At 35.4% G+C, this 15859-nt stretch overlaps 2 protein-coding genes across 4 annotated transcripts in view; both read right to left on the reverse strand.

Moving 5' to 3' along the window:
- Window positions 1–1799: 1799 nt before the first annotated feature.
- On the reverse strand, window positions 1800–11377 carry LOC107745804 (major facilitator superfamily domain-containing protein 12-like). The gene is made up of 10 exons (XM_016559805.1): window positions 10899–11377; window positions 9460–9670; window positions 8731–8863; window positions 8205–8384; window positions 7947–8039; window positions 7094–7186; window positions 6845–7015; window positions 5494–5588; window positions 5049–5173; window positions 1800–2810 (listed from the first exon to the last, which is right to left on the reverse strand). Exons 1-10 carry the CDS (start codon window positions 11164–11166, stop codon window positions 2731–2733), a joined length of 1449 nt encoding a protein of 482 aa, XP_016415291.1. The 5' UTR covers window positions 11167–11377; the 3' UTR covers window positions 1800–2730.
- A 2667-nt stretch (window positions 11378–14044) lies between these two features.
- LOC107745806 (casein kinase I) overlaps window positions 14045–15859 on the reverse strand; it is a 68490-nt gene continuing 66675 nt past the window's right edge. For all 3 annotated transcript variants that reach the window (XM_016559808.1, XM_016559807.1, XM_016559809.1), the window contains 2 exons: window positions 14767–14873; window positions 14045–14327 (listed from right to left, as the gene is read on the reverse strand). In XM_016559808.1, the coding sequence (XP_016415294.1) occupies window positions 14273–14327; window positions 14767–14873 (162 nt within the window). In that variant the 3' untranslated portion in view covers window positions 14045–14272. The remainder of the gene's footprint in view (window positions 14328–14766; window positions 14874–15859) is intronic.

A 15859-nucleotide genomic window follows, 5' to 3' on the forward strand; every position in this document is an offset into this window, starting at 1 on the left:
ATGAAGTCCTTAGCAATGCGTAGGCTATTACTAATAAAAAATTAAATTTTGATATATTTATGGTAGGAAATTTACAAAATATCTTCATGGAACATGATCTTTACTTCTATAATTTTGACCCATACAATGTATTTTTGGCTATTGCTACAAATATACTCCAGCAACATAAGACTGGTTTTGTGGTCCAGGGTCACATTTGTTCCACCAAAGATATTCAGCAAAGAAGTGTGCCAAATAACTCTGGTCCCATCTAAATTGTATTTTTGTGGAAACTATAGTTACTATATTTTCCTTTTTTATGTATTTATTTGTATAAGATGAAAATCATGATGTGCAAGACGTGGAATGGACTAAGCCATTTACTATGGTAACTACAGTTTCTACCAACATGCCATATATACAATTACTGTTGCCATAACTACTGTCATAAAACAGTATACACAAAATAACATGAAATCCAAATTTCAGCTATACTGAATTAACAACTGTAGCAAAAGGTCATTTTACTATAAGATGCAAATGTGAAAGTCAAAATCTTTATATTCGTCATCACATAGTTTCAATTAAATGCTGTTGGAAAACTAAACGACTCTTATCACACTTTTAATGAGTGGTCTATAAAAGTATATAAAGTAAAGGATTTGGCAGCTTGTGTGTGATTTGCTTGACCTCTCTGAATCCCTCCATACAGCTACCCCAATACACTTGGGTGGCTGTCCCCTACCTCTGCTCCCCTCACAACGTAATCTTTTATCATTCACACCACTCTGCCTCCATCCAAGTACAGGCCATGGTCCAGACTCCAATTAGTGGTCACACTAACAGGCGGAGATGATGCCTGCCCCTCAAATTACCCACAGCAGCATGTTTAAAGACTGCAAGGGGGGTATTGCTGCTGGCACACCGTGGGCTGATACCCAGGAGTCAGGCAACTCTGCTTTAATTAAAGGGTGAATTTGCATTTGTTTCTGCTGCTTGTGTTTCAGAAATGTATTTCAAATGGCAATGCCACCCAGTATTATGACCCTAGTGTATTCAGGTATGACGGCGGGACGGCATTGATGGACTATATGCAGAGCTCCAGGAGGGAAGCAGGGCTGTAATCTTCAAAAACATTTGTGGCTCAACTTTTTTTTTTTTGTATGATAGAATCAGTGTGCCATAACCTCCACAAACACTATATAGATCCTGCCCTTTTTGATTCTTATATGCTATTGTAATACTAGGACAGGGTTCCTCAAATGGAAACTGCAGGGGGTTTGTGAGTTGATGAAAAATGAATACTAAATTAAATGCAATGTAAAATAAAAATTAATAAATGGGGATCAAATTAATCGCAGTATAGCTTTTGCACACATATTTGCATTTTCCAATATTTTTGTGGACATTCCATTAGTATTCTGCCCAAATAAAATCTTGAAATGATAAAAGCTTGAAGGTTTGAGTGTTTGAAAGTGAAGAATAAGACATTACTAGTATTCTAACTTGTAGTTTAAAAAGGTAAATTATAAAAAATGTTACAGTACAGTTGTAATTTACAGCAGTATTAAATGTCAGTCTTCCTTTTTATAATTAGAGTTAAAGTAATAATAAACATAATCAGTAATTATTAATATTAATGTGTTGTTAAATTATTAATCTAAAATCTCAGGGGGTACTTCAAGTAAAAATCTTATCCATAAGAGTGCGGCTGGCAAAAAAAAAAAAAAAAAAAAAAAATTTTTTTTTTTTTTTAAATAATTAAATTAATAATAATAAAATTAATAATCTTCAATAACAATATGAATTATTATTAGCCACTGTTTATTTTTTATGACATAAGTTGAAACATGATGGATGACAATGCCCAAAATTAAGTTCTTTTTCTACTTTGTCAATTTCGAAAATCCACAGCAGCGGGACAACAGTAGCGCCACTGTGCTCTTTAACATGTCTCCCTCTAGTGGATAAAAAATAGGTTTAACAACCTACTGGTGAACATAAAACGTCAAAGCAGTATTAATGTGGCCGACTAGCTAGTTTTCTCTCGGCAGAGCAGTAAACAGCTTAAAAATGGATGTGTTATTTAATTGAGCAGTGAATATTTCTTTGTTCTGGTCCATGGAATGTAAATGCAGAACCAGTGACAACAGAATGACACCAACCCAAAACTATTAGTTTTAGTAAAAAGGAGACGAATCTCTTACAAGTATCACGTGTACCACTTCAAAACAGTACAGGCATAACTGCCTGAACAAGCTTTACTGCAAACATATTTGTGCTATTGCAACTTTACAGCAAGTCACTTTGAATAAAAGTATCTGCGAAACTTTCAAGAATGGTCAGTATCTGTATTGTATTCAAAAGGCACTTCACAAAGTTTTCATACAAACTAGATGTGCTTTTGATGTCCAGTGGAATCCTAAGAAATGTTTGGCAATTTTTCAACAGAGCAACTTCCTCGTCTTGAATGTGTTGTGTAATTGTTGCCCTGTTTAAGTCGTCACTCCATGTGACAGACCTGAGCTCATAAAAACATCACACAAATTGCCTCTTGAGAATGTAAGAACAATGCTAAAAAAAATCGCATCTCCAAAGTGCTGAGACAAGAACTCATGACCACAGCGCAGCATATTTTCTTCTTTTCCTTGTTCCTGGTTAGTTAGAAAAGTAAACATAGCATTTCCTCTGTAGTGCGGCCCAGTGTTTCACCGAATGTTGAGAGTTTTTACGTTTTTAACACTGAATCTGTCAGTTCAGTATTCCATTGATCTCACGGCTGCTCGTCTCATCGTCATCTGTACCCATCAGCCCTCTGATGACCGCGAGACCTGAGGAGGAAGTAAGGGGTTTGTAGTAGGAATACAGGGAAAATAAGCACATAAAGATATAGTGTGAATAAGTATATTTACATATAAAATGCTTAGATGAAAGCTACAATTAAGCATACATTATTATTGCAAAATGCTAGCCAACATTGAGAGAGAAAAGAAAAATGTTAATGTAACATATTTAATAAATAAATGCTATTTAATTTAATTAATAAATGCATATTTAATAAATAAAATGCTGCTTTAGATTGAAATTGACTGTGAAAGGCATTATGCAAATATATTTTTAATTTCTTCATAATGTTACCCTATAAATAGAAAACTTTTCTGATAATATTCAAATAATTATTTTATTTTGGAAAACGTCTTTACATTATCAGAATCAGAATGAGCTTTATTGCCAGGTATGTTTACACATACGAGGAATTTGTTTTCGTGACAGAAGCTTCCACAGTGTAACAGAATGACAGTGACAGAACAAAAAACACAGATAATAAAAATAAAAAATAGAACAAGTAAAATAAGGAATAAAAAATATACAAATCGACAATCGACAATTGTATGTCCAGGTATAGAACAATAGACAGTTGTATGTACAGGTATATTATGTGCAAATTGAAATATAGACTGAGTATGTGTGTTAGATAAATAGCTGACGCTGATGGCTGCCTCCGTGGCGTGCTCCGCAGTTGTTTTTATGTTTTTGTTAGTTAGTTAGTTAGTTAATGATAATGTTAGTTATCATGCTGTCTTTACAATGGTCTCATCTAAAAAATCCTGCACATGAGGAATGTCAGTTTAAATAGTAAGGACAATTTAATACAACAACCATCACTCAGTACCACAGTATTTATCAAAGAACCATTAAAATAGAAAGAAAAAGTTTTTTAAATTTAGCCAACAGAATTTCCCTTTTACTCTGGTACATATCTGGCTTCCTCTGGAAATCTAGTTCCTCTTTTAATGTAGAACATTTATGAGCAGCTCTCATAAAATTTGTGTTAGCTGGCTGAGCCAGATTTGAGTGATTTAACAACAACACATTTTTTTATAGGTTTCCAAAAATTCCAAGACTCACGTCGGCGAATTGCGATGGGCCAGATGAGAATGGTAGAGAGACAGAGAGCTGCAACGCCAGCCACACCGCCGGTGACGATCACCATGACAGTGCGGTAAAACCATTTGCAGTCAGAGTCCAGTGTGCTGTAAATAAAGTGCAAAATAATGTGAGAAACTGTACAAGGCCAAGTTGAAATCTACATAAAACAATGAACAGTTACACTACACTACTTTCACACTACTGAAAACACATAGGCCAAATGTAACATACACAGTACAACAACCAGTGAACATTTGTCCTAAAATGAGACCAGTAGATTATCATAGCCACTGTGGATTCCAAATTGTATTCACAGACAAGAAGGGTATTTAAAGATGCTACATTCCCAGCAATTATGGTCAGGAGCCTGGAATTGGAATGGAAATGGAATTAAAGTGGAATGGAAATGCTGGATAGTACTCACTGACAGGGGTGTAAAGTCTGTATTATCATGACCCCAATTCCATTTGCCACCTTATCAGTGAAACTCATTGCACCATACACGAAAGCACCACTTTGCTGTAAAAAAAATAAAAATAAAATCATTAGCGCTATTGAAAAGTAGTTCTGAAGTGGATCCTTTAGGGCTCCAGACAGTTTTTTTTCTACGATATTGCTAAAATGACACATTTTGCTTACAGCCAAATCAACCTTACAAAAATACATATACAAGTCCTCCATCCATAATATTGCTTTTTCCAGAGAAAAAGTCGTCTAGTCTTAATCAGGAGAGAAATATGCACAGATCAAACACCATTCACAAGCAAAAAGTTAGTTAGTTAGTTAATGATAATGTTAGTTATCATGCTGTCTTTACAATGGTCTCATCTAAAAAATCCTGCACATGAGGAATGTCAGTTTAAATAGTAAGGACAATTTAATACAACAACCATCACTCAGTACCACAGTATTTATCAAAGAACCATTAAAATAGAAAGAAAAAGTTTTTTAAATTTAGCCAACAGAATTTCCCTTTTACTCTGGTACATATCTGGCTTCCTCTGGAAATCTAGTTCCTCTTTTAATGTAGAACAAAGATCAGCAGCTCTCATAAAATTTGTGTTAGCTGGCTGAGCCAGATTTGAGTGATTTAACAACAACACATTTTTTTATAGGTTTCCAAAAATTCCAAGACTCACGTCGGCGAATTGCGATGGGCCAGATGAGAATGGTAGAGAGACAGAGAGCTGCAACGCCAGCCACACCGCCGGTGACGATCACCATGACAGTGCGGTAAAACCATTTGCAGTCAGAGTCCAGTGTGCTGTAAATAAAGTGCAAAATAATGTGAGAAACTGTACAAGGCCAAGTTGAAATCTACATAAAACAATGAACAGTTACACTACACTACTTTCACACTACTGAAAACACATAGGCCAAATGTAACATACACAGTACAACAACCAGTGAACATTTGTCCTAAAATGAGACCAGTAGATTATCATAGCCACTGTGGATTCCAAATTGTATTCACAGACAAGAAGGGTATTTAAAGATGCTACATTCCCAGCAATTATGGTCAGGAGCCTGGAATTGGAATGGAAATGGAATTAAAGTGGAATGGAAATGCTGGATAGTACTCACTGACAGGGGTGTAAAGTCTGTATTATCATGACCCCAATTCCATTTGCCACCTTATCAGTGAAACTCATTGCACCATACACGAAAGCACCACTTTGCTGTAAAAAAAATAAAATAAAATCATTAGCGCTATTGAAAAGTAGTTCTGAAGTGGATCCTTTAGGGCTCCAGACAGTTTTTTTTCTACGATATTGCTAAAATGACACATTTTGCTTACAGCCAAATCAACCTTACAAAAATACATATTATACAAGTCCTCCATCCATAATATTGCTTTTTCCAGAGAAAAAGTCTTCTCGTCTTAATCAGGAGAGAAATATGCACAGATCAAACACCATTCACAAGCAAAAACAGTCCAAAACCTTATTGTGGATTTGTATCTTGCAACAATGCAGCTTTTCCCTTCACAAGACATTCATTGATGGACTGCAGTTGTGTGGATTATTGTGATGTTTCTTTCAGCTGTTTGGACTCTCATTCTGACGGCACCCATTCACTGCAGAGGATCCTTTAGTGAGCAAGTGATGTAATGCTAAATTTCTCCAAACTTGTTCCAATCAAGAAACAAACTACATCTAGATGGCCTTATGGTGAGTACAGTTTCAGCAAATTTCCATTTTTGGGTGAACTATTGCTTTAAAAAAAGTTCATAAACAGCCAAATCAACCTTACAAAAATACATATACAAGTCCTCCATCCATAATATTGCTTTTTCCAGAGAAAAAGTCGTCTAGTCTTAATCAGGAGAGAAATATGCACAGATCAAACACCATTCACAAGCAAAAACAGTCCAAAACCTTATTGTGGATTTGTATCTTGCAACAATGCAGCTTTTCCCTTCACAAGACATTCATTGATGGACTGCAGTTGTGTGGATTATTGTGATGTTTCTTTCAGCTGTTTGGACTCTCATTCTGACGGCACCCATTCACTGCAGAGGATCCTTTAGTGAGCAAGTGATGTAATGCTAAATTTCTCCAAACTTGTTCCAATCAAGAAACAAACTACATCTAGATGGCCTTATGGTGAGTACAGTTTCAGCAAATTTCCATTTTTGGGTGAACTATTGCTTTAAAAAAAGTTCATAAGTTATTTGTTAGCTAATTATAGGCATTACCGCTTGTGCTGTGTTCATTGCTGCAAAGAAACACTTTGGGAGCCCTGCATATTTTATTTGAAGTCTATTTGCTCAGGAATTGAAGTCAGTCCAATTTAAAATTCCAACTTGCTCAGAATTCGTAAACAAGACCGAACTAAGCTGTTTACCAACCAATTACTTGTATTAATTGCATCTGATGTGTGCAAAGCCCCTCAAAAATAGGTTTATAAGTTATCACTTGTTATCTTCACATACTCTTTGATCTCCGATCAGATTGGCAGTCATGGACAGTGACATGACCAGAATGACAGCAGATCCGGCTCCCAGCAGCACGGCGGCTCCGTAAACCCGTGGACCCATGTTTGTGTCCACCAAAACCCAAAAGGAAAACACCATTATGGGCACAAGACCTACAAAATAGGTAATCTGCAAAGGCAGAAATGAAATATGAGGCATTTTGATTTACAGTATGTTGAACCTGTGAGAGAAACCGTGAACACTTACAGAGGCGCCGATCCATTTGTTAACAGGCTTCATAAGCAGAGAAGACACAAGCCCACTGACATACATGACCAGGGGAATAGTTGCAATGTAGTTCTGCAAAAAAAAAAGAGAAGATATTCTGCTTAATTTTACATCTGCTTTATTGTGCCAGTACATACCTGGCCAAACCAGCTTCACTGTACACATGTGGTTTTGTAATTAAAAGTACAAATACACTGTGTTAATGTTAGTTTCAATGAAAGTCAATGTCAAGAAATGAAAGTCAATGAGCTCCATTGTTCCGTTGGATCCCTTTGCCTTTCATTGCATGGACAAAAACAAAAACTTCTTCTTTTGTGTTCCACACAGTGTTATTTTAGTTTTATTTATACACCGTTATAGTGTTTATTCATATTTTGACATTTAAAATTTTTTTTTTTTTAGATATTTAGTTTTCATTTTAGTTTACATTTTTATAATTTTGTTATGTGCTTACCGTTATAGTGTTTATTCATATTTTGATATTTAAAAAATTTTTTTTTTAGATATTTAGTTTTCATTTTAGTTTACATTTTTATAATTTTGTTATGTGCTTTTGTCATTTTTGCGGTATATACCATATATTTCCATTTAGCTTAATTTTTTTTGCAACTCAAACTTATTTTATTTTTTTATGTAGCTGCCAAGGCAACATTTCTAATCTATACGTTTTTTAGGGTTAATTTTTTTTCAACTTTTTTCATTTCTAATAGTTTTAAAGTAAATGATGATTATGATTTTTTTTTCCATGTAACATTCTTATGGTTACTGGGTTTTGATGTTCCACCCAAAAAACTTTTTATGAGTTTGTACTGTTAAGTGTCATGTTTCTCACCTTTGGAAGTGATACGGAGTTTATCAGATACATCGGGATGTATATTTGGGACAAATTTACTATCAGTCTTGTGCACATATATAGTATGGCAACCTGGAGGAGGAAAACAAACATAGCTTTATTGTCAATGAACAGATACTGTGAAATATTTCATTATTAGATGGACATTTACTTGTTCGTAGTGTACATAATAAAGGCTGAATTTGTATGTCTGTGTGTGTTGTTCATGGTAAAACTGAGAGATCTCCATGAGATCACCTGATAGAAGGCAGGCTCGACGAGCCAGTGTTTCCATTGGAGCAGGGGTCCGGAGCTCTGGAAAGAGCTGGGGATTGCAGTCTCTTCACTCTCCAGAGGTTGGTCTCTTTCCTCCTTAGTGCCCATGTGAAAGATGACGGAGGTAACGGTACCGATGGCCCACATTATGAGTGCCAGATACTGTCACAATAAAGATAAAGCAGATATTACAAGGACATTAAAATAGTAGATGATATTTAGAAGAATGTTGGTAACTAAACAGTTTCCATTCCTATTGGCTTTGAAGCTGATGGGAACGGAAACAGTTTGATTAACCAAAATTGTTAAAAATATCTTCTTTTATTATTTTCCACAGAATAAAGTCAGTCATACAAGTTTGGAACAACAGAATTTTCATTTTGGGGAGGATGATTCTTTTAACTCTGATTGTACATGTTTTCAGCTTGATAGACATCGTAAGTACTGAACCTTTCAATTTGATCTCCAAATTGGGTATATATATATATATATATTTGCATTTACTCACTCTGAATGTGGGAACATCAACCCAGCCCAGATTCTGGGAAATCGATGGGTCTTCTGTATGTTGGGATTGGAAGTGGAACAAGAGCCAAGCCACAGCATATACCGCAATGTTTGCCACCACTGTGAAAGCATACCTGTTCAGGAAAGCAAAAAATTTTTTGTTCATCAATAACAAAGTTAAATAAGGCCACAAATTGACTTCCACTAAAGTCAGAGTTTAGTTTAAAGTCACAATGAAACGTAAGTTAGTGGCTGTTCTTCCGTATTCTGACATACATCTGAATGCAGCAGATTATCGAAAAGAAAAATGTAGGGAGGTGGTTCTATCCATCGATTGTTGATTGGATGGAGGCAGATTTGAATGCAGTCGATTGTAAGAAGGGAGCAGGATTTAAGCAGACTAAATGATTGGAGAAGTCTGGCATACATCACCAGAGAGAAACTATAGTTTTTAACAGAAGATTGAGTTATGACATTTTGATTTAAAATATTACCAGGTCAAAAAATTAAACATGCATGGATGAATGGTTAAAATAAGATCAATAACATTCATTTAAAAAAAATAGCTATGGAGATTTTTCATTTCATTCTGACTTTTAAATGAGGAAACTGTTTTGTTTTTTCAAGACAAAATATGTCTAATTGTGTCACTGAATAAGACCTTTAAGTTTGACAACACGTCTACATTATTGGTCTACATTGTTTTTTTCACTTGAGAAGGTAGTGATACCTGTATGATGTTAGTTCCACTTTGGCGTGCTCGCATGTGACCAGCTCAGGAATGAGCGACAGGTGGGATATCTGGGTAGCAGCCCAGCCAAATTGGAAGATGATGATGAATGGGATGATGTAAATCAGTCCTGTGGTCTGTGGGGTGTTCTCATCACATCCAATGCAGGGGTTGAATATGAAGGGAAAGGAGGCAAATACGCTTATTGTTCCTGGGAGGAAATGGACAGTAAACTGAACATTTAAGTGCTGTGAAATTATTACAGTCAGGAGGGGACATCATCTGGACCTTTTCTACAGCATGACGCAAATTAATTTTGCAAAGATTGACCATTTGTAGTGTTGGCTGCATTTGTAGCCTAATGCTTGTTAACCAAGTTATTGTGAGAAAAACAAAAATAGAAAACAAATGTTTTTCTTTCATTTATGGTAAATATTTTAAAGAACAAACATTTAATAAATATTTAAAGTGGTAAAGTATAACTATAACTCAACCCAACCCTTGGTCCCAAACTAGTGAGGTGCTACTAAATGACAGCTTAAGGCTAAATTTGCAAACCTGTTCCCTATTCTTACATTTTTATAATTTTTTTACATAGTTTTGTCAGCTTAAAATATTTGCCTATGGATGTAAAACGCCAAACACAAACACACACAAAATTAAAAATTAAAAATTACATACCACATACACACAGAAAACAAAACAAAATTTAGTTTGAATTCCTGAACTTGAATTACTACTTGTTGGTTGAAACGCTTCCGTTTTTAAGTTTCAAGGCTTTATTTTGTACCCTATTCGAGGAAAGTGCATCTGACAGTTCCCTGACTACAGCTGACGAGCGTCCGTCTGATTTCCCGTTTACTTTGAATATGAATCTTCCGTCTGACGGAATCCACGGCTGCACTTACTTCATGTCTTTAGCGGTAGTTTGCAGGGATTTTAAGGGGTTTAGGCGCGATACATCTCCTACAGATTATTGTAAAGCACAAAATTAAAAATTAAAAATTACATACCACATACACACAGAAAACAAAACAAAATTTAGTTTGAATTCCTGAACTTGAATTACTACTTGTTGGTTGAAACACTTCCGTTTTTAAGTTTCAAGGCTTTATTTTGTACCCTATTCGAGGAAAGTGCATCTGACAGTTCCCTGACTAGCTGACGAGCGTCCGTCTGATTTCCCGTTTACTTTGAATATGAATCTTCCGTCTGACGGAATCCACGGCTGCACTTACTTCATGTCTTTAGCGGTAGTTTGCAGGGATTTTAAGGGGTTTAGGCGGAATACATCTCCTACAGATTATTGTAAAGCACCACGGAAACTACATGAGACAGAAAAAAAAAATCAAAGAACGCGCGCTCTTCCACACACCGCTTGATACAGCTCATTTATTTACGTTACAAACACAGGTACAAGTTTGAATTCACACTCTTACCCACTAAATGCCAGGTCTTTCTTTTCCCATACTTTCCACATCCTGACGTCCGATCGGATTCGTAACCGACGAGCGGAGTGCAGATCCCGTCCGCGACCTGCCCGACCAGCAGCAGCGCACCTGCGTTCTTATCATTGAAACCGAGAACCGAGTGATAATACACCAGTAAATACGTGAACCACATAGACGCGCAGAGGTCGTTGAAGAAATGTCCCGCGGCGTACGTCAGTCGCCTGCACACGGGTAAAGTTACCGGCTGATCGGACATTGTGTGAATGAAGGAAACAGTAAACGGCTCGTGCAGCCTGAAAGAAAGAGCGACTCTCTTGCGCGCAGCTACCAATGAGTCAAACGACTGAAATGAACTCTGAATCCCATTGAAAACGATCAGAAGGATGCTTTAGTTTTGAAGTAAACGTGAAATGGTTTCTGCCATTGATCGTTTGCATCCAGCAGTGGCTGTTTTCGGTTTTAATTGTCCATCTCACACCCACGCTATCCAGGGAAAGGGGATGTTACTATGAAATGCTTTTAATAGACAGCACATGCCCTCTTTTAAAGGAGGAAAGGAAAAGATACCAACGTATAGCCCTATACACACACACACACACACACACACATATATATATATATATATATATACAGCACTGTGCAAAAGTCTAAGGCCATTAGTATTTTCACCAACAAAAATTTATTTTAAGTCAGTTATTTATTTCTATCTTTTGCTGTGTCAGTAGGAAATATCAGTTTGCATTTCCAAACATTTCTTTTGCCATTAATTGTAATAATCCAGTTAGATTTTTGTATGTTTAGGAGTCTGACGACAGCCAGTGCTGCACACAAGAGATCTGATCTCACCATCATCAAGTCTGTCTGGAATGACATAAAAACATAAAAAACCGAGACAGACTAAATCCAGAAGAACTGTGGCAACGTCTCCAAGACACGTGAAGAAACATACCTGCAAATACCTGAAAAACTATGCACAAGTGCACCTAGGACAAAAGCTGTTTGAAACGCAATGGTCGGTCACACCAAATGTCGATTTGATTTAGTTAATAGAAGTCAACTGATGAATAAAATCTATTCATAAAATTATTTTTGAAAGCATCCTCACTTTACAGCATGTTTACACAAGTGCCTAAAACTTTGCAGGTAGGTTTCTTCAAGTGTCTTGGAGACGTTGCCACGGTTCTTCTGGATTTAGTCTGCCTCAGTTTTTTCTGTTTCTTCATATAATCCCCGATGGACTGGATGATGGTGAGATCAGATCTCTGTGTGGAGCACTGGCTGTTGTCAGACTCCTTGTGCAAACAAAATTCTCATTGGATTATTACAATTAATGTAAAATAAACATTATTACAATAAATGTAAACTGATATTTCCTACTGATACACTACAGCAAAAGATAGAAATAACTGACTTAAAACCATTTTTTTGTTGGTGAAAATACCAATGGCCTATAAACCTTTTTTATATATATATATACACATATGTGCATACATGTAATACATATGTACACACACACACACATATAAGCAATACAAATAATTTAAAAGCAATAAAAATGCAATCAAGTCATAAATAAATATCTTTAATACATTAATCCATGGCCTGTTGCTGAGTCAAGTTTTGGCATTAGCGGAGGAATAAACATAAGCAAACAGCATAAATATGTTTTAGTAAAACAAATCAATTTTGTTCTGCATGTAACCAATAAAAGGAAAAAGGATGGATTTAAGTGCACAAAGTAAAAACTGTGAGAACTAAGTAATATGTAGTAACATGATTATAATTTTACAATGGACCTCTACAACTCTGAATGTTTTTCTACATTGAAACAGACAAAGAGATGTTAGAGTTCCTAAAATACAAATGCCGAATCTATTAACCCTAATGTGTTAATAAATGACTAAACCAATCGCCTGATAACTATTCTTTTTTTAAACCTCACAAGATCTGATGCACACAGGTGACTCTGAACATTATCTTGTGGTCATATGATATGTGACAATACCACAGACACGTGGCCATAAGACATTCATCATAATGATATGTCACTTAGCATTTAAAATAAAACTGTGAGAAGTAATATGTAGTAACATGATTATAATTTTACAATGGACCTCTACAACTCTGAATGTTTTTCTACATTGAAACAGACAAATAGATGTTAGAGTTCCTAAAATACAAATGCCGAATCTATTAACCCTAATGTGTTAATAAATTACTAAACCAATCGCCTGATAACTATTCTTTTTTTAAACCTCACAAGATCTGATGCACACAGGTGACTCTGAACATTATCTTGTGGTCATATGATATGTGACAATACCACAGACACGTGGCCATAAGACATTCATCATAATGATATGTCACTTAGCATTTAAAATACACCAAGTACTAAATGGGTCTAATATGAATGATCTGGTAATTCATTGGAACTGCAGGTAAATTAATGAGTCAGCAGCTTATGAAGTGCAAATCCTGATTGGCCCACAGAGCCCTAACCTCAACCCCATCAAACACTTTTAGGATGAACTGGAATGGAGATTGCTAGCCAGGCCTTCTCATCCATCATCAGTGCCTGACCTCACAAATGCTCTACTGGATGAATGGGCGAAAATTTGCACCAAACTCCATATTAATGTCCATGTATTTAGAATGCAATGTCATTGAAGTCCCTGTTGGTGGATACACACACACACACACACACACACGCACACACACACACACGCACACGCAATCAAAAAAACTAATCAAAAAATTAAATTACAGGGAAAAAAAAGACTCCAGAGTCTGGTTGAGATGAAATGTGTCCTGTTATTTTGTAATTTGGTGGGGGTCATTCCCAGTGCAGCGGCGACTCCTGCCCTCATGTTTTTAATCACAAATAAGATCTATTTCTAAGGAAACTTAAATCATCTGTTCACTGATGTAACGTCCCCTGATCAATGAACGATAAACGCTCTGCATGGAAACTAGCATACACCAACTGTTTCAAACAGCATCTTTTCACACCACTGTGGTCTTATATCATCAATTAATCTCATATCATCTTCTTTTCATCGTTTTGAGTGTTTAAGTGTGATTTTTTTTTTTTTTTTACACATCTTCTTATGTTTCTTCATTTATTTTCTTTTTTTGAAGGAACCAGAGTCTGTTGGACTGTTAACAACATTCCTTTGAACTCCATTAAGTGTTGAAGCATCAATGAAAGAAAGTGTGATGGGGACAGAGAGAAAGAGAGAGAAAGACAGAGAAAGAGATAGAGAGAGAAAGAGAGAAAGACAGAGAAAGAGATCTGTGTATTTGCTTGCATTTCAAACTTAACAGTGACCAGAATGTTTCAAGTTCTTTTCAAAGAGTGCGCTTCACTTGTGCCTCTGAAGAGTTTTCCTCTTTCTTCTCTTAAAAAAACAACAGCACCTGAAAGAAAATCAGAGCAAAATTTAATACAGACCAATATATATATAATTCAAATGTCTTAAGCGGAATAAGGTTAAAAACTGAAGAGCGCTGCGGCATAATGAGGAACATTAAAGCAGTAAAGGGACATTCATATAGCAATTTGCAGTGACAAAATGAGTAATTCATAAATAATTCATTTTCAATTAGAATTGATGAGCTACAGTGATTTTACAGTGATTAATTTGTCTGTTATGATTCATAACCACCCACATACAGGGATAATATAAAACAAATAAAATAATGAATGAAAAAGTGTCAGTGATTAATATGATGCATTATTCTCTGTAATTTGTATACAAATGCTTTTACCTGCAGAATGTAATTTTTTTAACAGAATGAAAACTGATTTGTTATTTTAGGAACACAACTGGGGGACTTCCAGTGATAATAAACTTACTTTGTGTCTTCTGCCACCTCTACCTCAGCGGGTGCAGTGATGGGAGCGTTGGAGTGTCCCGCGGTTGGGTCGTCTGTGTTCAGCTCTCCATTCGTGGAGCTCATGACCTGAAGATCACACAGACAGAAACAATAAAAACATGTCATGCAATGCCCAAGAACTGAATTATTTACTCCAGTGTGTGACATTAGAAAGTCACAATTCACACTCTAAAGAAACGAATGTGTCCTGTAATAGGTAATTGAAAACTGTGAATTGTAAATATTAAAGATATGAGATTGATATAACCAAAAGAGCACACTTCTTTCAGAGTATGTAAAATAATCTAATAAAACACATGTACTGACTGCTATTTCATCAAAATAACATTTGATACAGATGAAACACCAAATAAAATACTTCCTAAAAAACGTCTTTCAACCACAACAATCATCCTTAAAAATTATACACATATATTGAAAAAGGGAGGAAGCACAGTATACAATGAATATGTGATCATTCAAATTAGTCATTAATGATCTTTTTTTTTTTAGGTAGAAAACATGTGACTACACTGCAACATTCCTGTTTTAAAAAGAGTTTTTTTGGGCCTGTCTCATATTCAACCCCTAATAGTCATTTTGTAAAATTTGTAACTGGAAAATAAAAGCGTTTTTCTTATACACTACTTATACACTATTGTAAGGTTAGGGATCTATACGATTTTTAAAAAGAAATTTATATTTTTATTCCACTAGGCTTCATTACATTTATCAAAATTGACAGCAAAGATGTTTATCAGCATATTAGAATGATTTCTAAAGAATAATGTGACTGGGGTAATGACTGCTGAAAATTCAGCTTTGCCAAAGGAATAAATTTAAACTATATTCAAATTTCATAATATAACTGTCTTTACTGCATTTCTGATTAAATAAATGCAGCCTTGTTGAGCATAGGAAACTTTTAAAAAACATAAAAAATAAATATATCCCAAACTTTTGAATGGTAGTGTATAACACAACGGTGAAAAACTGAAAATAAACCAAAATAAATTTTCTTGGTTCCAGAACTAAAATAAAATTAAATCTAGAAAAAATTATTTTAATTTCAA

This window comes from Sinocyclocheilus rhinocerous, unplaced genomic scaffold (assembly GCF_001515625.1).
Source record: "Sinocyclocheilus rhinocerous isolate Xijiao unplaced genomic scaffold, SAMN03320098_v1.1 scaffold558, whole genome shotgun sequence".
Lineage (NCBI taxonomy): Eukaryota > Metazoa > Chordata > Actinopteri > Cypriniformes > Cyprinidae > Sinocyclocheilus > Sinocyclocheilus rhinocerous.